Genomic DNA, 25,284 nt, shown 5'->3' on the forward strand with positions numbered 1-25,284 from the left:
GAGGCATGGCAATGGGGCGGCACTCAAAATGTGCCCCCAACCTCAAGCTCTGGCATGGAGTAGCCTAGTGGTTAGTGCAGTGGAATTTGATCCTGGGGAACTGAGTTCGATTTCCACTGCAGCTCCTTGTGACTCTGGGCAAGTCACTTAACCCTCCATTGCCCCAGGTACAAAATAAGTACCTGAATATATGTAAACCGCTTTGAATGTAGTTGCAAAAACCTCAGAAAGGCGGTATATCAAGTCCCATTTCCCTTTCCCTCCCACCATAAGGTCTGGCTATGCCCCTGCTCCAGAGTACTTATTTTACCAAGGGCCCAGTGCCAAAACATGATTAAATCTATGGGCAATAAAAACCATTTTCTAACTCAGAATAACTGAATTAAAAGAATGATTCAAAAATAATGAAGAAATAATATCCTCCATGACCTTCAGCAGATTTCTCAAAACTTACGGGTAACAGTTCAGTGATCTGCTTTGAACTGCCTGGGATACTGGGTCTGACTTTAATCACTGGTGGTTAATTTCTTTTGCAGACACAGAAAAGTCTCAGCAGAACCAGACAGATGACTCCAATCCTGATGAAGGCTCACTGAAGAAGAAGCAGCGGCGGCAGCGGACACACTTCACCAGTCAGCAGCTGCAGGAGTTGGAAGCCACCTTCCAGAGGAACCGCTATCCAGACATGAGCACCAGGGAGGAGATTGCTGTTTGGACCAACCTGACGGAGGCCAGGGTCAGGGTAGGTTTCACACACCATTTCCTTGCTCTAGTTATCTGCTAGGCAGGCCAATGGGTTTCTATTATTTTCACAAGTGAATTGCTAAATGAAAACATAGGGCCTATAGATGTCAATATGAATGTAAATGGATCATAGGTTCAAAACACGTTCATGAATGTAAATTATTTTTATTTAATTTTAACCCCAGCTTGAGACACATCAGTGTGACAGGTTTTGGTGATGGGGGCCCCAAGTCCATCCCTGGATACTAGGGTCAAGCAGATGATGTAGTGGACTAGGCCTAGAGGAGTCTCGGATAAATTTATTTCTTAGACGGGACACTTTTCCCCCTCTGTGGATGAACAGATACCTCCTATGAGAAATGGTTCCTTCAAACCAGTAAGAGTTCAGTGCTAATCTTCACCTCATGTGAACACTTATCCTGGAATAACGAGTTCAGTTCACACCTTGGATTGATGGGTTCCAATGATACCAGATTGATTTAACAGAGATTTAGGGTGTCATAAACCAGTTCGCTACCATAGGCTTCCATAGTAAAAGTAGTAAAAAAATTCTTACTAAAAACAACTATATCTGGCCACATGCTGAATAGCTATCAATAGCCACTCATGCCGTTACTTAATTCAGAAGCTGGAATAAATGATGTGACTTTCACAAAGTAAGCTGTTCCTCCTTCTGATGTGTCCATTATTGTTTCAAGAGGTTCTTCAGAAAGAAGAAAGTCTTATGCCTAAGAGTAGAGTACGTTTAGTCTCTCCTTAGAAAATGGACAGCAAACTCCCTTCTGCACCGGCATGCACAAAAGGATTTCTGCAAGAAAATAGATGAACAAAAAAAGTCTGTCATCCCCTAAAAGAAAACCAAAGGGGGGAAAAAAGGGCATACAACAATGTGAATCCAGACAGGCTACCTCAGCATTCTTCAGGTAGTTCCAGGATGGTCGGGGTGGAGGATGGTCAGGGTGGAGCCTGGCTATAGCCAAATGTTATCCAGGTATCAGTAATATTCAGTACCAGTACTTGGATAACAAAAAAGGCTGTCCTAATTTAACTGAATAGTTACCAGGTACCATTGCTAAATTTTGCCAGGATTATGGTACTGGGTTACTCTGTACCCATATTTACAGTGCCACTGTCCAGATAGCAGCTGGTGCTGAAATGATGGTCACAATTTTAAATGCCACAGCAGGTGTTAAAAAAAGAAAATAATCACCACAGAGTTGAAATCTCAGGGGATTGGTTTTTATATCAGTGGTACCTACTCTGATATATTCAGTGTGAGTTAAGCATGTGAAATCTGACTCCGCCAATCAGAAGGCTAGATTAAAGACCCGCATTCACTACTAAGAGAAGCAGTGTAACCGATCACAGAAAATTATGAAGATTAAAGCAGACAATTCCCATGAAGGTCAATTCTATAACTGAGCACCTATAATTAGGCTTCCGGAGGGCACCTGGTGGGAGCCTATTCTACAAAGGCTATTCTACAAAGGCTAGGTACACCTGTGGTGTACCTAGGTCGGCTGCCACCTGTAGGTTGCCGCTAATCCCCCCCAGCGCATCACCCCCCTGGCGCATCAACCTCTTCCACCTTCTTGGTGCATCACCCACCTCCCCCTCCTCCGAAGTGCATCAGCCTCAACACCTGGGGGTGCATGGAGTAGTCGTGCAGCTGTCAGCTCCGCCGGTCCCCTGCCCCGGAACAGGAAGTAATGTCAGAGGGGGCAGGGAACTGGTGGAGCTGACAGCTGTGCAACTGTCCCGTGCATTTGGTACGCTAGAGGGTGTCAACTTTCCTTTATAGACGACTACCATAACTGCTTGAATATGTACTTAAAAGTTACATAGAAACATAGAAAAATGTAGGCAGATAAAGACCATATGGCCTAACCAGTCTGCGCATCCATGCCATCAACTCTCCTTTTCACTCCCTTACAGATCCTATGTACTTGTCCCAAACTCTCTTGAATTCAGATACTGTTTTCATCTCCACCACTTCCACCGGGAGGCTGTTCCGCAAATTTACCACCCTTTCCATGAAGAAGTATTTCCTCAGGTTACTTCTGAATCTATCCCCTTTCACCTTCATCCTATGCCCCCTCGGTCCACAGTTTCCTTTCAATTGAAAGAGACTCGCCTCCTATGCATTTATGTCACATAGGTATTTATTAATAATTTTAAACAATTTTCTATCACATAGGAAATAAGAAAAAGGAATACAGTATAGAACAAATAATAGCAAACTAATACACAAGAAAAACCTAGAAGCCCACATCAAGGAGTGAAAACAACTGAGCTAGGAAGACAAAAGAGAAATCAGAGGATAATACCTCACCATAGTGTGTAAGAAAAACTTAAAACTCCTGCAATCACATAATGTTTCCTGCTACAAAACTTTCTAATTGCAAAGATTCCCAGTAAGCATACTCTTTCCCTTGCAAGGGGATAATACATTTGCATAGAAACTTTAACACAAAAACTTGCTCCCAGGGCTACCACCCTAGGTTTCAGACTTAGACAAAGCCTTACACCTAAGTTGGGAAGCTTGGGAGGCATCAGGAAAAACATTAATTTTAAATCCACAGAAGCTCACATCTTTTTTCATAAAGACTTTTTTTCAATACCAGTGACTTATCACTCTTATTTTTAAATGTAACCAGGAGAGAGGACCTAGTAGTAATAATATTTTGTGTATCTTCCAAAAATGCGGTTAAATCAAACTCCTGTGTCTCTAATTGGTGCACGTGCTGCTGGTTATCTTAGTAGATAAATAATAATAGTTATTCCAAGAAATAGATTCAGAGTTAGAAAGACCCAAGATCTCTTTAAAATATTTTCTAAGGAGAATCTCCAGGGAAAGCAAATATATCTGAGAAATTTTCAAAAAGCGAAGGTTGAAAGACCTATGAGCATTCTCCAACATTTCCATTTTTAAATGCAACACGTGAGAATCTTTAACAAAGGAATATGAAGAAGTCTGGAGGGCCGTGACCTGGCCATGAATCCCTGAAACTTGTTTGCTCAATATCTACAAATTTGCACCCACATTAGCCATTTTATTAACCACCTGTTCAGAGAAGGTTGCAGTTTTGGATATCACAGATTTTAACATCCCTTCCATTTACGAATTCAATTAAAGTAATCTTCGTTGCTGGTTCCACTACTGGAGCTTCAGTACAAGAATCTGTCACCTTAATAATGTCAGGAAGTTTAGTAAAGGTAAGCAGTTGAGCTAAAGCAACAGAATTCTGCTGAGATGCTGAGGGAGACAGAGATACCTCCGGAGGATCTTCTGCTACTGGAGAGATTAATGGAGGGGGAGGAGTTCTATCATGGGGACTCAAACTTCAGTGGGGTCAGTACCTGCATTCCAGAATGACTCTTCATCCCCGAAGGAACCATATGCTTGTCCATCGGGTCACTTGCAACTGGAGTGGAGACCTTGGGCTTAATAGCCCCTTTGTATTTCCCCATAGCTCAGGAAAACTTCCAACTTCAACAACCTCTGGAGCTTCTCGGAGATCCTCAGTGTTCCAGAGGGCTCCCAAGGGGCAGGGCGTGCCCCTTTGAGCATGCCCTGCAGCTGCACAGTGCAAATGTGCTGGATCTCTAATGGAGAGGAATGGATAGTAGAAGATATGAATGAGGAGACTGGATAGGCCACATGTTCGTTATCTACATTTATCTTTGTTTCTATATAACTCTTGAAGACTGGAGGACAATGCACAGAGGGCAGGGAGAACAGACATAACTCTGTGCATAGCAGTGGCTCTGGTTCCTATCCTTCCTCAACTGCTCTTTAGATTTAGGGTTACATTAATTCATTTAAGATGCAGCTGACTTGTCAAATAAAAAAAAATCTGCCTTGGAAGCCATTGAATTAGCACATTTAAGAGGCCCCTCTCCTATATACTTGGGATATAATTTGCTTATGCCTTAATCCTGCCCTGGATTTGCCTAATTGGACAGTTGTGGCCCTTATGATTTAGACATATTTGCTCCAAATCTCATTGGGATTCATCAATTTGAGGAATCCACATCAGGTTTTTTTTAATCAATTTGACAGACCCACAAACAGATTGTAGGACTGTCAAACTGGTTTGCCAGTTTTCTAAATAGTATATACATCTCTAGGCAAGGTATTAAAATCACCTTGCCAGTTGTCACCTATTTCTGTATAATGGACTGCTTTGGTTACTTGTCTCCAACAGCCAGTTAGCAAATAGCCGGTTCATAAAATTATACTGCAGACAGGACTTCAATCCCTCTAGTACAGACCTGATGCAGTCAATTAGAAAGCAGTAAACTCATAAAATGTGCCAGCACTAGAACTAAATATTGTGACTCCCAGGACACTGTTGCAAGAAAAAAAAACAACAACAGGGTAGTGCCCCTCCTTTCCCACAGAACAGCATCAGAAGAACCCTAAAAAAATATGGTGCATAGGGCAACACCTCAGTTGCTGTCCCCAAGTTTCAACCCTGGAAATTGTATTTAGATGATCTTCTTTCTACCCTTGGAGATGATACTTACTTACTAGCTGACACCCAGTGAAATTTACCAGAGGGGCCTGTTCACTCCCTTTCAAAGATGCCAACTTTTCAAAATAATTGGGGGTGCCACATACAATACGTATTTACCCCTCTCTGGACACAATGAAGGAGTTTGCCAATATTGTGTGTGCTTAGCACCCACAGAGCTGGCTCCTATGCTCCCTTTGCCCCTGCTAAGTCACTTCTCCCCAGTTTGATGCATCAGCTCTGTCCTGAATATTTGCCATAGCTCATCACTCTCTTTCTGTCGCCAGCACTTTCTCTATACCTGTCCCCAGCAGTTATTCTCACTCTCACATCCTCCTTCCTCACTCGCAGCAGGCATTCTTACTCTGAAGTCAGTACACTGAAAAAACTGCCTACCTCCATTTGAAGCCTGTGCAAAGGCAGAACCTCCTCCTGCATAGCCTCTATATGTTTAACACTGTTCAAACACTACCTCGCTTACAATCTGCCTGTTATAGCATGTGCACACTCATATCGCCCTCTGGTGATGGACAGACTGCCACTGCATCTATCTATCTATCTATCTATCTATCTATCTATCTATCTATCTATCTATCTCTCTGTCTATACACACACACAAATACATATGTTTTTTTATTTATTTCTATGTATTATATGAAATCTTAGAAGAGCACAAATGTTTCTCCCTTTCTAGTGATTCTGTGTTATTCCCTTTTTCTGTTTTATGATGAGGATTTTTCTTCACATTAAATTTAGTATTACTATCATTTCTATTTTCCTGTTCTCACTGTTGTGCAGACTCTGCTCCTTAGAGGCTACAGACTCTATCTCTGCAGCATTCTCCAGCCCCTGAAAAATCTGGGGAACAGAAACTGAAGTGAGGTCTCAAACCCGCATCCTCCAAATAGCACTGTGCAGCACCAGGCTAGCACCTCATTTTATATATGTCTATATTTCATAAATAGAATTTAAACATTTTGCAGTGAATTTAGTAGTCACATAGAGGGGGCATAATGGAACGGGGCCGGCCATCTATATGGGCGGCTATCTCTAAGGACGGCCCCGTAAAGCAGCATACCCGACCGTATTATTGAAACAAGATGGCCGGCCATCTTTCGTTTCGATAATGCAGTCGGGGCCGGCCAAATCTCAACATTTGGGCCGGCGTTAGAGATGGCCGGCATTAAAGATTGCCGCCATTAGTTTCTGCCGATAATGGAAACTAATGGCAGCCATCTCAAACCCGGCCAAATCCAAGCCCTTTTGTCATGGGAGGAGCCAGCATTTATAGTGCACCGGTCCCCCTCACATGCCAGGACACCAACTGGGCACCCTAGGGGGCACTGCAGTGGACTTCACAAATTGCTCCCAGGTGCATAGCTCCCTTACTTTGGGTGCTGAGCCCCCCAAAAAACCCCAAACCCACTACCCACAACTGTACAACCCTACCATAGTCCTTATGGGTGAAGGGGGGCACCTACATGTGGGTACAGTAGGTTTCAGGTGCGTTTTGGAGAGCTCACATTTACCACCACAAGTGTAACAAGTAGGGGGGGATGGGCCTGGGTCCGCCTGCCTGAAGTGCACTGCAGTACCCACTAAAAACTGCTTCAAGGACCTGCATAGTGCTGTCATGGAGCTGGGTATGACATTTGAGGCTGGCATAGAGGCTGGCACAAAAATGTTAAATTTTTTTTTTTTTGGGTGGGAGTGGGTTGGTGAGCACTGTGGGAGTAAGGGGAGGTGATCCCCAATTCCCTCCGGTGGTCATCTGGTCAGTTGGGGCACTTTTTTGAGGCTTGGTCGTGAAAATAAATGGACCAAGTAAAGCCGGCTAAGTGCTCGTCAGAGCCGGCCTTCTTTTTTCCATTATTGGCCGAAGCTGGCCATCTCTTAACCACGCCCCCATCCCACCTTCGGTACCCTGCTGACACGCCTCCTTGAACTTTGGCCGGCCCTGTGACGGAAAGCATTTAAAGCCGGCCAAAATTGACTTTCGATTATACCTATTTGGCCGGGTTTAGGAGAAGGCCGGCCATCTCCCGATTTGTGTCGGAAGATGGTCGGCCTTCTCCTTCGAAAATAAGCAGGATAAGTTGTTAAATTATCAGCACTGTAAATGAAAGTCCCCTATTTCTCCACAACAGCAGTGCAAGCTTTCATAACGCTACCTTGTCGGTGTATATTATTACTGTTCTGCGGGGACCATCTCTAAGGGTGACAGTCTTCAGGCCCACTCAGCGCTTTCCCTCTCGGCTGAGACTACTGAAAAGGCACCAGCTGTAACTGTGGTTTTAACAATGTGGACACCAGTCCATTGAGAACTGAGGACACCAATTCACTTCACGTGGAGGGGCATAATCGAACGCGAACGCCCATCTCCATGGGCGTCTATGTCCGAAAACAGGTACGTGAAGAAGCAGGACAGACCGTATTTTCAAAAAAAATGGGCATCCATCTTTTGTTTCGAAAATACGGTTTGGACGGACCAAATGCCATGGATTTGGTCCTTTCTGAGCTGGGCATTTTTTTTTTTTGGCGATAATGGAAAATAAAAACGTCCAGCTCAGAAACGTCCTAATCCAAGCCATTTGGTCGTGGGAGGGACAAATGTACAACACTGCCATAGCTCTTAGGGGTGAAGGGGGCAACTACGTGTGGGTACAGTGGGTTTCAGAGGCCTCCCATTTACCACCACAAGTGTTACAGGTGGGGGGGGGGGGGATGGGCCTGGGTCTGCCTGCCTGAAGTGCACTGCAGTACTCACTAAAAATGCTCCAGGGACAGGGCTTGTTGCTGCTGTGTAACCTTGGCACACCTGTTGACACCTGAAGACTAATCTCGCTGAAAACGTCCTTTATTTGAATAAGCACGTTTACTCACAGTTAACTGCAGATCAGAGGTTGTGCCCCACTGGCAACGAGCTGGCATAATGGTGTACAATGCCCTCTTTCAGCAACATTCAAGGTAAGAACTAAGTGCTATAAGTGGCTAACACATGAACAGGATCTAAAACTGGCTTACAAAAATGGCCACTACCTCATGGACTACCGGAAGCAAAACAGGGCACACTTTGACCCAGTAAGCAGAGGGAAAAGCACCATGGGAGTAGAGCCTACCAACTACCAACATCGTGAGCATTTAACACAAGCTAGTGGAATCACAGAGCCCAGGGCCGGTCTTAGCAAGTGCGGGGCCCTATGCAGACCAATTTGGTGGGGCCCCATCCTAGCCCTGCCCACCCTAGCCCCGCCCCAGCCTGGCTCCGCCCCCACCCTAGCCCTACCCCATTGATAAGATTATTCCATTTTTAGAAAATTTTTTTAATTATGAAATTTCAAATAAAGACAAATGACGCGATCATGTGGTGCGATGCAGGAGTGAGGACGTGTGTGTGCTGAGCTCCTGCTAGTCCCCCACATCTTTGCCAATTATCTGACCTCATCGGGGATCCGAAGGATTCAATCTTATTGGGCTCGCAGAGCTGATTTCGGTGCTGCGCTTTGGCTGGCGATAGTGACCGGAGAAAGCGGGATGGCGGCGAAACTTCAAAAAAAAGAAAAAAGCAAGGCCGCGGAACCTAAGATGGCGGCCGCACCGCAATCGCCGAGTTCCAGCGTCTGCTCGGCATGGACAGCCGAAATTACGGCGGAGGTAACGGCCGCAGTTGAGGCAGCCCTGGACAAAAAATTGCAAGCAATATATGACAGGGCGGACTCGGAGCACGAACGCCTAGATGGATTTCATCTGGACCTGGACCATGTCCAGCAAAGGATTAGTGATATCGAGGACCGCAGGGTGTCTGAGGTGCAGCCGGTGGAAGCACTGCAAAAACGGATATTGGACCTGGAGAATAAAATCGACGATTTGGAGAACCGATCCAGGCGCAATAACCTGCGCCTGATCGGTTTGTCAGAGCAGATCCAAGAGTCGGAGTTGGGCAGTTTCCTAGAAACCTGGATTCCAACCACGCTGAAGTTGAATAATATGCCAGGCCCCCTGAGAATCGAGAGAGCACACAGACTGGGGCCAAGGAGGCAAGGAGCGGCGCGGCCTAGGGCGGTGATTTTGAAAATCCTCAACTATGGGCACAAACAGGCTATTCTACAAGCAGTACGAGCAGGAGGAGAACTTAAACATGACGGTCAGCGAATTCTCTGCTTTCAGGATTATTCCTCGAGGGTGGCAACAGCAAGAAAGGAGTTTGCACCAGTATGTACACAACTTCATGAGAAGAAGATCAGGTTCGCTCTGGTATATCCTGCAAAGCTGAGAGTACACCATGGAGGTACAGTAAAGTTCTTTGAAAACGTGTCGACAGCTTCTGCTTTCCTCCAAAACCTGATACAGGGAGACACGGATTGAAAGGTACTGTGGAGAGACGGGGTTCAGGCAAATGTTGTTTGAGGCCTGAAACTGGAATAAATGTTTGAAAGAAGACTCTATATTTCAGAGACTCTAATAGAGCCAGCCATGGCTTTGATAAGTTAATAAACAGTCTGCTAAGATTAAAATGTAAACTGTAACTACAATAAGTGTTCAAAAGTATACTGATCAAGGTAGATGGGGTACAATGGTTTAATATGTGAAGGGGTACAATGTTTTGATATGTGAAGGGGAGAGAGGAGTTGAAAGTTTAACGGTGGGTTCCCCTAAAAAGAGGGAAAGGAATCATTTTGATAGGGGCTAGTGCACCTATACGTGATGAGTTCCTTGGAGAACTCGAGGGAGTGGGTGAGGGTACAGATGAGGGGCGGGGGGCTAGGGTGGGGGGGAGGGGGGGAATTCTGCCTGAGTGAGCGCGGCGCAAGTGGCAGGAGGATCTGGGGACTTGTTGCTGGGGAAGACAAGTGTGGGGGAGGGTGGAGGCTGGGACACCTTCTCTCTTATATTGCAATTAACTGGATTATTGGCATGCTTTTACCAGAAAATGGTTAAGGTGGTTTCCTGGAACGTGGGGGGCGTGACCTCCTCAATCAAGCGAAGTAAGATTTTACAAACCTTAAACAGACAAAAAACTCACATAGCAATGCTACAGGAGACACACTTAACTGGACAGGAACACAAAAAACTATGCAAATGGTGGGTGGGAGATTACGTGGAGAGCCCAACGACCAACAGAAAAGCAGGAGTCATCATACTATTCCGCAGGGGGCTCCCTATTGTCAGGAAGAGGGTGGTTACAGACCCGAAAGGTAGATTTGTCATAGTGGAGGTCCAAGTGCATAATCAACCCCTGCTACTGGTGAATGTGTATGCGCCAAATCAATATGATAGACAGTTTTACCAAACCATAGTAAACCGGATACATTCCTTCGACCAGATGCCCATAATTATGGGGGGCGACTTTAATTCGGTGTTTGATCCGCTATTGGACAGTACGGGGACTTCTAGAGTAGGCCCAGTGAATATGAGAAAGGGAGTCCCAAAGCTATGTTCCTTGTTGGATATGGTAGATGCTTGGCGCTTGTTTCACCCGGGGGAGAGGGACTATACCCACCTATCGAGAGCCCATGATACGCTTTCACGCATTGACTATATCCTGGTCTCATCTTGTACAGTCACACAACTGGAACAGGTGGAGATAGGACCGACCCAGGTGTCGGACCACGCGTTTGTGTGGATCTCCTTTTCTTGCGGGCAGGAGAGAGCACAGAGAGCCCGATGGCGATTCCCTAGGGAACTTTACTATGATGGGAAGTTCTCTTCTTATCTACAAGCCCAATGGCGTGAGTACACAGAGTTTAATAAAGACACTTATCAAAGGGACCCGGTATTATTTTGGGAAGCAGCCAAAGCCGTGCTGAGAGGCACCATTATCTCCTATTACTCCCACAAGAAAAAAGCTAGGGAGGCAGAGATTCTCAAGTTGGGAAAGATAGTCGGGAAGGCACGACAGAGGTTTGGAGTGAAGCCCTCGAGCATACATAAATCTTAGTTATTAGAAGCTCAGTCTGCTTTAAATCAATTAATACACGCGAAAACAAAAAAATCTAATCAATACTTCCGATACCAATTATACAAGCATGCTAATCGACAAGGGAAGCTGTTGGCCCGGTTAGTACAACAGGTGGGAGGGTCACGTTTTGTTTCTCAGATAAGGGATGCAAAAGGAGGATTGCAGCATACGTCAGAGGGAGTGAATGAAGTCTTTAGGCAGTTTTATGAGACGCTGTACTCGGCGCCAGATGAGCAGGGACTTCAGGCGGAATGTTATATAGCAGGTCAATCACTTCCTAAAATTGCGGAGAGCCATCAAGATAGTCTCAAGGGGGATATAACAGAGGATGAGGTGAGCTGGGGTATTCGAGATAGCCCTTTGTTTAAGGTGCCTGGGGGGGATGGGCTGTCTGCTGAATTTTACAAAATTCTTGCAGAGGACATAGCACCATGCCTTACGGTGGTGTTTAATCGGTTCATACAGATAGGTGCACTACCAGAATCACTACGAAGGGCCCAAATAGTGGTTTTGTTAAAACCAGGCCGAGACCCCTTGAGTGCAGGATCGTATAGACCTATTTCTTTGTTGCCTTTTGAGACAAAGTTGTTTGCAAAAATTTTGGCAAACAGATTAGCAAAAATTTTGCCACAGGTGGTGGAAGAGTCACAGGTGGGCTTCGTCCGGGGCAGAACAGTAGTACGCAACATGAGGCAAGTTCTGGGGGCCTTAGAAACAATACATCACCAGGAGATTCCAGCTTTAATAATCAGTTTTGACGCCGAAAAGGCTTTTGACCATGTCAAATGGGATTTTCTGTTTGCCATCTTGCGGGCATATGGAATAGAGGGGTTCTTCCATGATGCAATAAAAACATTATACCATGGAGTGACAGCTGAGGTTTGGGTGAATGGAAGGGCCTCGGCCCCGTTTCAGATAGCCCGTGGAACTAGGCAGGGTTGTCCCTTCTCGCCACTTCTCTTCATATTGGTGTTGGATCCCCTTATTAGGGACATCAAGCGGACAGGGGAGGTGAGAGGAGTGCAGATAGGGGAAGAGTCTTTTAAGATTTCAGCCTTTGCGGACGATCTGCTAGTAGTTCTAGAGGATCCCCAGGTTTCGCTGCCCTCATTGATGGAACTTTTTGCGGAGTTTGGGGATTTTTCTGGATTTCGGCTTAATCTAGAGAAATCAGAGGTTATGACCCTTAATATGAGGGAAGACCAGTGGGTGAGATTAAAATGCCCCTTTAAAAGAGCGGGAACGGCCTTTAAATATTTAGGAATCCAACTCACCAAAGACCCTAGACAACTTGGGGAGGCAAATATCGCACACTTGCTAAATAGCACAAGGGAGACTCTTGGGAGATGGGAAGGGTTACCATTGTCTTTGATGGGACGCATCGCGTTGTTTAATATGGTGCTGTTCCCTAAATGGTTATATTTTCTGCAATCGATACCGATTTTCCTTAAGCAAAGGGATGTAAGTGCACTACATAGTATGCTTTCTAAGTTCTTCTGGGCTAAGAAAAGACCGCAGATTAAGTTTGAGTACCTTATGGGACAAGGGAGAGATGGGGGTTTGGAGTCCCTGATATTAAACTTTATAATATAGCTTGTTTATTACGTCATTTAGGGGATTGGTACCAGCAGACAGAGGCATACACTCCGGTGGCCATGGAAAAGGCATTGTGTAGGCCAAGGCATACTTTCTATATGTTACATGCGAGGGGGAAAGAAGTGGAGGCACAAGCTAGATCAAGTGTTTTGATAGGACCATTGAGGGCGTTGTGGAGGGACCTGGCTAAGATTTGGGCCTTTGATGGTGGGTGTAGTAGGCTTCTCCCCCTGCAAGGAAATGACGCCTTTCGTCCGGGCACTGAAAATCCTGGATTGAGGGAATGGGGTGAGAGGGGGATTGTATTTTTACATCAGGTACTGGAGCCTGCTGGAGCAATCAAATCCATGGAGGACCTTGGTCTAAATCCTACAGATTGGAGCTCCAGATTTGCTTACGAACAGGTACGACACTATGTAGCTTCTTTGCCTAAGAGGACGCTGGGTGTCGATGTGGCCACCAAGCTGGAAGATCTTTTGGAGGTACCGTCGGGGGACCCTGTATCCATCTCCCTGTTGTATAAGCGATTGATAGCTACCCGCCCACAGAGAGATTTAGGGAAAGTGGCTGCTAGGTGGGCAGAAGACACACAGACGGAGGTCTCAACCCGGGATCTTCTGCGGGGGTTGAGAGGGGTGGGGAAATGGACTAGGAGTGTAGAACTTCGGGAATGTCAGTTTAGAGTAATCTACAGAGCATACACATCACAGTCCCGTTTATTCCGGATGGGGTATCTAGAATCGGCTCAGTGTAGGCGATGTGGGGCGAACCAAAGTGATTTTTACCATGCTTTTTGGCAATGCCCTGCAACTGAGGCTTTTTGGAGACGGATATTACGGTTTTTGGAAGGTGTAGGAGGATCCCGGATCAGGCGTTTGCCAAAATGCATTTTGCTGGGATGCCAAAGTCCGGTGGAGGGGGGTACAGCTTACCAAAATGCACTTGTTCACAAGGCCTCTGTGGTTGGTATGAAATGTATCCTGGTGAATTGGACATTGGAGAGGGCCCCCTCTTTCTGGCAATGGCGTAATCGTTTACATGCCTTACTTTTGTTGGAGCTTCAGGATGCTCTGCTTAATTTCAAAACACAAAAACATTTTTATTTAACTTGGACAGATTATATTAATGTGATGTCTCCCAAAGCACGAAGTTACATTCTTAATAAACTCAGCGCGTTAAAGGATCCTACTTCAGCAACTTGTGTCACTTAAGTAAGAACGAGGTTACTGACTCGGTGGGTTCATAGGTCACTCAGGCAGAAGGGGATAGGGAGGGGGGAGGGGAGTTATTTTTAGTTCAATGCACTCGTATTAGGTCTTGGTAAGAGATCACCTTGGGGTGGTAGGAGGGAGGGCCATCAGAACACAGGCTCTCCAGCTTGGGCCCCAGGAAAGGGTGCTAACCATATCATTTGGGAACTGCAGGTCCATTGCTGATAATATAGAACATGATCTTCGTAGCACTGGAAGGAGTGTGGTTACTAATACGTTTCTTTGTTAAACTGTACAGCGCTGCGTAACCCTAGTAGCGCTCTAGAAATGTTAAGCAGTAGTAGTAGTATTACATATAGCAGTGATTTAACCAGAGCTGAGATTGTGATGTCATAATGCCTCATTCCACCAATGCCTAAGAGCCAACCTCATCAGTGATGTCACAATGGCTCGACTGTCCTATACTTGGCCCACTTCCCCCCTTAGTGTGAAGAGTTTCAGTCTCTGGTATCCAGAGCTGAGATTGTGATGTCATAATGCCTCATTCCACCAATGCCTAAGAGCCAACCTCATCAGTGATGTCACAATGGCTTGATTGTCCTATATTTGTCTCACTCTTATCTATTAGATTGTAAGCTCTTTGAGCAGGGACTGTCTCTCTTTGTTAAACTGTACAGCGCTGCGTAACCCTAGTAGCGCTCTAGAAATGTTAAGCAGGTTATTCCTTCATTGGTTGTTTCTCTTTTATCTTTATGGTGAAGTTGGGGGGGGGGGAGAGTTGAGGGGGGAGTTGGGAGACCTATTAATAATGTAAAACTTGATGACGGATAATGTTGTATTGTTTATTTGTGTCAGCTGTTCAGATCTTGAAATGTCTCACAGGTCTTGTATATCCTGGTTGTCATCAATAAAAATGTTGAACCATAAAGACAAATGACGCTAAACTTGTACAAAAAAACGGATTGAAATAATAAGCAAAATGCTATCATGAAACCATAAACAGCACTAATTCCAAGGACAAGACGAGCTACAACCTTATGCGTGGCATGGAAAGCCAACTTTAATTACACCGGGCTCTAAAACACCAGTGCACAACCTAGTGAAAAAAAAACAAAAAAACAAAAATGGCTACAAACTATACGCTAGCAGAATACTGCACCTTCCTTGATCACATCTGAAAAACACATGACGGCAAAATACTGAACTGGAAAGTAACCTCAAGAAGTCAGAATCAGCATGCAGCAATACTACAAAAATTGAAACTTACATGAAAAATATCACAGGTGCACATTTCCAAAAACTGACATATTCCAATTAATAAATCCTGATTAAAATAGTTTTTTCTACCTTTGTTGTCTGGTGACTTTGTTTTTCTGATCATGCTGGCTCAGTATCTGATTGTGCTGCTATCTGTCCTCTTAACTCCGTTTCCAGGGCTTCCTTTTCATTTATTTCTTTACTTTCCGCCTTTCTTCTTCATTTCTTGCCCTACATCCGTAAGTAAAAGCTGGGTCCTCCGCAGACTTGACTGTCCAGTGGATCCAGCTTCTGCCTATTTTCTATATCCATGTGCACTTTTTCTCCTCTCTTCCTTTTCCCTCACCTCATCTCCTTCCTCACTCTTCCCTTGCCTCCATCCATGTCCAGCATTTCTTCTCTCTCCTCCATCCACCCATGTCCAGCGACCCTCCTGTCCCCCCTGCCATCCATCTATGTCCAGCAACCCCCCCCCCCCCCGTCCCCTCTGCCCTCCCATGCCATCCACCCATGTCCAGTGACCCTCCTGTCCTCCCTGCCCTCCCCTGCCGGATATTCTCCTATGTGCAGAAACACCCCTCCCCTGCCATCCACCCATGTCCAGCGACCCTCCTGTCCCCCCTGCCATCCACCTATGTGCAGAAACCCCCATCCCCTTTGCCCTCCCCTGCCATCCACCTATGTCCAGAAACCCTCCTGTCCTCACTGCCATCCTGTCCAGAAACCCCCCTCCCCTGCCACCATGTCCAGCGACCCTCCTGTCCCCCCTGCCCTCTCCTGCCATCCACCTATGTGCAGAAACCCCCCCCCCCCGTCCCCTTTGCCCTCCACCTATGTCCAGAAACCCCCCTCCCCTGCCATCCACCCATGTCCAGCGACCCTCCTGTCCTCCCTGCCATCCACCCATGTCCAGCGACCCTCCTGTCCTCCCTGCCATCCACCTATGTCCAGATACCCCCCTCCCCTGCCATCCACCCATGTCCAGCGACCCTCCTGTCCCCTCTGCCCTCCCCTGCCATCCACCTATGTCCAGAAACCCTCCTGTCCTCCCTGCCTGCCCCTGCCACCATGTCCAGCGACCCTCCTATTCCCCCTGCCCTCTCCTGCCATCCTCTTCTCCCCTCCAACCAAGGAAGGTTAACTTTTCTTTTAAATTTACCCTCCATCGCCGCCGGGAATCCAGCACAGCAGCGTCAGTGAAAACGCTCCTCCCCTCCCGAGTTCCCCCGACGTCTGTAGCAGAACAGAAGCTCTTCCTGATTCGTTCATTCTCATTGTCCCGCCCTCGTCAACTTTATTCGTTCCTGCGACGGAGTGCAGTTGAAGACGCCCAAAATCGGCTTTCAATTATACCGATTTGGGCGCCAGTGAGAGAAAGACGTCCATCTCCCGATTTAGGTCGGAATATGGGCGTTTTTCTCTTTCAATTATAAGGTTGATAGGCTACCAAGAGCTGTCAAACAGTAATCACTGTTAGCCGCTACTACCCCAAGCCATATCAGAGCAGAAACGCTGGAATTTATATGTGGAAAGCTGTATCTAGGTATGAAATGTCCTGTTCCACTAAGTTATGAGCACCTCATGTGTTCCTTATTTAACCGCTAATTGGTGCCAGTCCAAGACTGGGTGTAGCGTATCCACCAACAGACAATGGCATTTTGATTCTTGGTAGCAGGAAATAAAAAGTGTCAAGTAGCAACTTCTCCATGAAACGGGAGTTCTGGCCAGGGAAGAGACATTGAGACAGGTTTAGATTAGCAGAACAACACAAATCACTAGCGTTGAAGCATCTCATCAAAGCCATTTCTTGTGCCAACCCCAGCCCGCGGCCAGGAACAAATGTCAGCCTCCTCAATTAAAATATTAATAGAATGGGAGATGTCAAGTTGCTGTCACTGCTATTGTGGAGAAATAGAGGACTTTCATTTGCAGTGCTGCTAATATAACAACTTATGTGAATAATAAATTCACTGCAAAACCAATACATAGTTACATAGTAACATAGTAACATAGTAGATGACGGCAGAAAAAGACCTTCAGGGTCCATCCAGTCTGCCCAACAAGATAAACTCATATGTGCTACTTTTTGTGTATACCTTACCTTGATTTGTACCTGTCCTTTTCAGGGCACAGACCGTATAAGTCTGCCCAGTACTATCCCCGCCTCCCAACCACTATCCCCGCCTCCCACCATCGGTTCTGGCATAGACAGTATAAGTCTGCCCAGCACTATCCCCGCCTCCCAACCACCAGTCCCGCCTCCCACCACCGGCTCTTATTAATGTCAGTGAAAAAGCTGTAGGTTTTATTCCTGAACCTGACTAATTTTCATTGGGCTAGGTAGGGTTAGAGATACTGCAGAAACTATATTTAAGAGAAGGGAGTCCTAGTCATCACTTAACAGTGCACTGACTGGTCAGGGCTGGTGCATGAGCATTAGATGCCCCAGGCAGACCTTCAGCCTTGCACCACCCTCAGTTAAATTTCAGCCCATTACATTAAACTAGTAGTGTAGACAGATGGCACATTTTGGATGGGCCTACAAGAAAAATGGGTAAGCATGAAAAGTCCTCTTTGTCCCCTGCTCCTCTGGAACCCCCCCCCCCCCCCCAACTCAACTTATAATATAAATACCTGAGCTGGCTGGGATCCCCGAGCCCCACCAGCTGAATACCTTCTCTGAAAGCACCCAGAACTCTCTGAACCAAGTTCAGCAGTTGGTGGCAGCATTCTTGAGCCACTAATACCGTCAGCCTGCACATGTGTGAAAAGTGAGCATGCATGGGGTGCCAGTGTCAGCAGCTCAGGAACACTGCTGATGACTGCTGAGTTTGGCAGCAGGGATTTCTGGGCATCTCTGATGGAAGTCTTCAGTTGGTGGGGCTTGAGGATCCCTTCCAGCTACCACAAGGGTGCGCTACTGCTGAGTGAGCCTGAGCCCTACTATGTGGGATCCTGCCCACCTGCCCCTCCCCATGGCTATGCCACTGAGTTAAAGTGTCTGTCAGGTATTTAATAGATGAATCTAACTAATATTACTAAAAAAAAACACCATTATTGTGATATTTGGACCATCATACATTGGTTATTGAGAGATGTAGATAACTCCAACTTCCATTAGTACCAAAAATTTGTAATCAAAGGTACAAAATAATTTTATGTGCATGTGTGCAATACAGTGTTGTTTTTAATATAAATAATACAATTACGTACAAAACAAAATTATTTAAATAATTAGAAAAAAGCGCTACTTAGCTTCCATTCAAAGTCCCCTAGAACATTAGTCACTGACGCAATCATGTGTTGAGCAGGGCTCTGTTTAAGAATAACGCAATCATGTTTTGAGCAGGGCTCTGATTAAAAGTAAAATACCTCTCCTCAAAAAGTAAGGCAGTCCTTTTTTTCCAGCCCCTGACTGATATAATACTGCAAACGGGTCCCATATACCTTCAGAGATATGGAAAGATGCAATTAGAGAATATACAGGTTTATGCTCCTTTCCACACAGGTAAAAAGGAGCAGTGGAAGAGAGCGCATGAGAGATGGGGTTCGGGGCAGACACAGGCCATGAGTTCTTTGGGCTGCTGCTCTTGCTGTGTGGAATACACCCCTGAGGTGTCCTCAAGCCCAGCCGCCATTTGGAGACACACCAAAGGCACAGTGCCAGCTAACCCAGTGAACCCCATCAAGCTGGGCTGGATGCCCGGATCTGACTGTACCCAACATCACCCTGTTCTCTCTAGTAGGGCTGTACGGAGGTCTTAAAACAAGCAGGCTGAATGCAGCTCCATGACATCAGATGCTGTAGCATCTATTTAAAGGAATATACCCCTGAAGCATCCTGAAGCCCAGCCGCCATTTGGAGACACATGAAAGACTCAACACCAGCTAACCCAGATTACCCAGAAAACCCCATCAAGTTGGGCTTGACCTGTACCCAACATCACCCCATCTCTCAAACGGGACTGTTGTACAGAGGAGGGCTGAAAACGAGCAGGCTGAACACAGCTCCGTGACATCAGATGCTGGAGCATCTACTTAAAGGAATACACCCCTGAGGTGTTGAGCCGAAGAGGTGTACCTAAGAGGCAGGTCATGCCCCTTAATGAGCCCCTTCATGAGACCCAAGCAGACCCAGCGAGACCAGGAAACTATCAATGAATAGCATCCATCTAACTGTAAGTAAGCAATAAGAATACCACAATCCAACAAGAACATGGCTTTATCTAGGTCACTATTAATCTGGGTCCTGTAAGTTTATCCAGGTCTCTATTAATCTGGGTACTGTAAGCTACATAGAAGCAACCCACAACCCGGACCCAACCCCACAATTGCACGAACAGTGATCATACACCAAAATGACTCTACTCTGACCCATACTGATCTGGAGACACTTCAGGCCAGCAGCTATACCCAAAACAATACATACACCTAATTACAGGCCGACCATCAGGCTCCACAATCTAATTACCTGCAATGAAGTATCCACCCCACTCTCAACTACCTCAGCAAGAAATTCATAACTAAATGCAAGACTTGACATTCCCAAGAACTATAGATTTATCAAACCGATTCAAAAGAACTGACATAAAACAACAGATTATCACCCATACAGACCAAAAGGTTTGCAAAATAGGCTACTTCAATGCCATATCCACTAAAAATAAAATCGACTCCTTTAGGGACCTCAGCAAGGAGAAAAACTGATATTATGTGCATAGTGGAAACTTGGCTTGCACCGGAAGATGTAATGGTTCAGTGACAACTACATCCACCAAATTACACCATCCATTCAATTCACAGAAACAACAAACAAAGAGGATGAGTCTCTGTAATACACTGATCCCTCCCCTCCTTAAACTGGAACTAATAGATAGTCTAATGGGAAAAGATCTTAAAGTATTCTTCTTGAAAATACTGTTCCTCTCTCATCCCACAATCACACCCAGGGCCTAATAGTTCTCTACTGACCATCAGGCCCCTGGCACACTGCCATGTAAGAGTTACTATCCTTCATAACGCAAAGCCTAGCATCCCTACCTCTGACCACTATTATAGGAGACTTCAACATACATCTTGAAGATAGAAAGAACAAGGAAACCCAATCATTTATATTGTTCCTAAAAGAATTAGATCTCAAACTAGTCAACACAGGCCAATCCCACAAGGGAGGCCTATTGTGCAAACCAAATGGGAAAACTCCCCAAAGAGAAACAATTTTCTCCAGTGGCAAAATTGCTCTGGGATCTAACAGAAAAACAACTGGAACACATATGGAACATAAACCTCTCCCCACAAGAAACGGTCTCCATCTGGAATCAAGCATTGACTAACAACCTAGATGACACAGCACCACTAAAACTGAAAAATACTCCCAGGACAGTCACCAGTCCTTGGAGTGGCCTAGTGGTTAGGGTGGTGGACTTTGGTCCTGGGGAACTGTGGAACTGAGTTCAATTCCCACTTCAGGCACAGGCAGCTCCTTGTGACTTTGGGCAAGTCACTTAACCCTCCATTGCCCCATGTAAGCCGCATTGAGCCTGCCATGAGTGGGAAAGCGCGGGGTACAAATGTAATAAAAAATAAATATACCGAAAAAATACTACACCTAAAGAAGTCATGCAGAGAACTTGAACGAAGATGGCTGGAGACACAAAACCCCCAGGAAAAGTTAACATGGAGAACACTTTATCAGACAGTACAAGAAAAGGTTAAGACTGGAAAAACAGATATACTACTCCTGCAATCTCTCAGAGAGCAGCAACTCTACCAGTACCCTTTTCCAGTTGGTTGGATCACTCGCAAAACCAATACAAGCACAAATGGGAACAAAGCTAACTACGGAGGAACTGGCCAAATTCTTTCAAACCAAATCAGAAACATTAATAAACTCAATTCCAAAAACTCCAAATCAACACTCCATTACGATTGACTGTTCTGAAGACAAGTACCAGAGCGCTTCTGGACCACCTTCACAGAAACCACCTCAGAACAACTCAAGATGACAATTACTAGATTCGTGAAAGGATCCTGTCCCTAGATCCATGCAGATTTGACTTCCTTAGAACGACCACTCCAAAGTCAATAGCCTACATGATTGACATGATGCAGACCATACTGAGGAAGGGAATCTTCCCAGAGGTACTAGACAGAATCATCCCAACCCCACTGCTCCAAGGGGAGAACTTTGATAGAAATACATCAAATAACTACCACCTGGTAGCTAAAATCCCCACCATTACAAAAATCATGGAGGCAGTAGTGGCATACGAACTGCAAGACTACATAGACAAACACCAGCTACTAGACCCAATGCAATCAAGATTCTGACTTCTATTCAGTACAGAAACAGTACTGGCAAGCATGTTGTCCGAACTACACCTACTCCTAGACAAAGACCAACAAATCTTCCTCATGCAATTAGACCTATCCACCGCCTTTGACCTAGTCAAGCATGAAATGCTTCTAATATTTCTAGAGGAAGTGACTATAGGAGGCGAAGTCATCAACTGGTTCATAGGCTTCCTGAAAAATAGAACCATCCAAGTAACATGCCAACAATTCCGAACCCAATCCTGATCCATGAAGCAAGGAGTCCCTCAAGGATCACCACTATCCCCCATTCTCTTCAATTTCTACCTCCTCAACTTAGGACACATTTTGAAACTTTTTCAAATTAACTATTACTCCAATGTGGATGATAACTTTCTGCTCTTCCCCACCCAAAATCCCTCAACAGCATACCTACTGATGAAAGAGGTCTTCCATGTCCTATACACATGGCTCTGCTCCCTCAACCTCAAAATCAACCTGGACAAAACAAATATCCTAAGGCTGGACAACAGCCTTCTTGATCCTCCAAGCTCGTTCCCTTTCCTAACAGGTTTGACCATACCACTAAAAAAAGAAATTAAGATCTTAGGAATCTGGCTAGACTTGCACTTGACCATGTCTACACAGATAAACAACATAATCAAAAAATTTTTCTACAAATTGAGATTGCTCAGGCACATCAAATACCTCCTGAAACCCACACACTTTCACAACATGGCCCAAGCCATGGTTCTCTCAGGCCTCGATTACTGCAACACAATATACTTAGGCTTACCAGATAAAGAATTTTTTTTAAAAATTGCAGGTAGTCATAAATACAGCTGCAAAATTAATAGGCAATGGACGTTGGACTGATTACACCACCCCTTTCTTAATAAAATTGCACTGGTTCCCCCTTAAGGCAAGAGTAGACTTTGTGATGAAGCGGGTGTAGCAATCCCTGCTAGGAGGAAAGGCACCAAGAAACCCAATCCCCGAGAAAACCCTTGGGATCCTAAACATAAGGGAAAAATGAAAGACCCAGTGCATACTCTGGGGGGGGGGGAGAGGCACAGGGAAAATCCATAAAAAGACAATACATGATCCCTCCTCTCCAGGGAGAGGGGAAGGAGGAGTTCCTCTTAGCCCAATCCAAACTGAGGGACTCATGGACTACACAGAAGAGGGTAAGGAAATGCCTCTAGAATCAGATGGATGAAATGCTGAGATAGAGTGGGAATCCACTGAAAGGGATTATGCCTAGCAAGTAAGAACAGCTATGGGCGGACATAGCAGGAATAAGGCTGTGTAGTGGGAGATAAGCTGCCAGCCCTTCCAGAGGAAAAGGACTCACTGCTAGAAGCAGAGTATTTTGAACTGCTGAACTTTCCAAATTGGATGTACCTTGAGTGGATTATTTTCCATGACAACAAGGACTTTGAGGATCTTTCTTTAGAGATTTGGATTGTTTTGTTATTATTCTGGTTACCTTTATCATGGATTAAATGTGTGGAATCCTGTGGAGAAAATAAGGAGAAAAAACCCAGACAGGTTAATTTTACTACCCTGACCTGAACTGTGCTGCAAGATGAGCCTGAGGGTGTGAAGAGGCTTGCCCGGAGGGCTGCGAGTGGCTCCAAACCTCAGGTTATTACAACTTTAAGATACTCATCACCATCTTCAAAACCCTCCGTGGAATAATGCCATCATATCTACAAATACTTACATCTATCAACCTAGAAGATTACTCAGATCCGTTTAGGATACTAGACTATCACTATCCACGGGAATATCAAAATTAGAAAACCTTCAACTTGACAACAGGGAGGTAAAGAAGCTGAACTTTGGAACTCTCTTCTGCAAAATACCAGACAGGTCTCAGAATATGCCCTTTCGAAGATCAATAAAAACCTGGCTCTTCCAAAAATACTTTGGAGCTGAACTTTCCACCCCATAACCTACCGCCAGACATTACTCACAAATATTATCCTCAAACGCTACTTTACATCTTCAGACTACTTTTAATACTTCCCAGATCCCCTAAATTACCCAACCTCAATATAACTGGACTTCTAAATGCCTCTTTTGATACTTCTTGCAGCATTGTTTAATACTTTTAATACTTCTTACATCACTTCGTTGCTTCAGCGTGTCACTATGAACGCCATTTATTTGAATTAACTGTAACTATCCAATCATGTATCCATTTATTTTATATGACTCCAATTATGTAATCAGTTATTATGTGTCTTTCAGTTTTCTGTAAAATGACTGTTTATTGTTGATTCTCAGTTGATTGTACTCCTCCTAGAACTTCACGGTCAAGCGGACTATAAATACCCAACTTAAATTAAATTATATAGAACAGTGGCAAACTACAGCTTTTACAGTACTCTCTCAAGGGGGGGGAGGGGTTAGCCCTTCCAGGTGTTTCATAAGGTATGACATATCAAACACATTAAAACAGTGGCCATAAGGCGTGGTGAATTCAGCTCATCTTCTGTATGAACAAGTGTTGCTCTATCCATTGAAGACAAGCTATGTGATTCAAGTAAAGACTCTACCTTAGACAAAGAGGTATGCTTTAGTGTGCTAAATGTTCTCTTAGGGCCTCTTTTACTAAGGCATGTTAGCGTTTTTAGTGCACGCTAATACTTAGGGCATGCTAAACGTTAGCAACATCCATATATTCCCATGTACGTCTCTAATGTTTAGTGTGCCCTAAATATTAGCACATACTAAAACCGCTAGCGCACCTTAGTAAAAGAGACCCTAAGACAACTCTGGCATTGTAAATGTATGAAACTAGATTGGAGGGTGACTCCATGGTTGCCATTAACTGCACCTTCCGTCTGGGCATGACTAATGGAACTTTTCAAGTCTGAAGTAGCAAAGGCCCAGATGAGGGTGGCAAGATGTTGTCATTTCCCATTCTTGTGGAGAGAAATCAGTTGTCAACCAAAGATTATTTAGCATATCTGTAAGTTCAACATTATATTCGTGGGCTCCCCTCCCAATCATTACAAGAAGAAGTCAAGGAAACAATTGAAGATACATTTGTTTTAGAAGGGGAGTGAGGTGTACAGGAATAGGCTACAGAAAGACCTTTGGGAGCTAGCCTGCTGAGGGCAAAGGAGACCAGGGGCAAGATGCCTAGGTCCAGCCCAAGGGCATTGGATGCCCTAGACAAAGCATCAGCCATACAGCAACTCCTGCCTTTCTCCACCCAACCCCACCCATAGTTCAGCATCTCATCTTCCCTTCCATACCTCCTCAGGTTTCCAGCATCTCTTCTTCCCTATTGCCCCATCCCTGTAGTCAGCATCTCCCCTTCCTTAGCCCCCTTCCCAGGTGTTCAGCATCTCTCTCCTTCCCTTCCCCTCAAAGTGTCCAGCATCTCCCTTCTCTTCCCTTCGCCCTGTCACCACTACTTCCACTTCCACTAAGCTACCATCACAGGAGCCCAAAAAAATACAGGCTTTGGGGGTTGGGGTGGGAAGAGAGATAACATTGCAGCGCCGGCACAGCTGGCAAACACAGCAGCAGGGAAGCCCTTTAAAAAACATTGTGAATGGTGTTGCTTTCAGCATCATGAAGTTTCTCCTCCTCTTTTTTCCATCCATGAACTGTTGACTAGTTCACTGCTAGGTCTCTAGCCACTTGGGTTTGCTGGACTCCAGATCTGATT

General features: G+C 45.2%; 1 protein-coding gene across 1 annotated transcript in view; it reads left to right on the forward strand.

Annotated features, from left to right (window-relative positions):
* Positions 1-25,284, forward strand: part of LOC115471189 (pituitary homeobox 3) — a 192,791-nt gene that overhangs the window by 162,174 nt on the left and 5,333 nt on the right. The window contains exon 3 of the mRNA XM_030204885.1: positions 537-742. Within this exon, the coding sequence (XP_030060745.1) occupies positions 537-742 (206 nt within the window). The remainder of the gene's footprint in view (positions 1-536; positions 743-25,284) is intronic.

Source organism: Microcaecilia unicolor, chromosome 5 (genome assembly GCF_901765095.1).
Source record: "Microcaecilia unicolor chromosome 5, aMicUni1.1, whole genome shotgun sequence".
Lineage (NCBI taxonomy): Eukaryota > Metazoa > Chordata > Amphibia > Gymnophiona > Siphonopidae > Microcaecilia > Microcaecilia unicolor.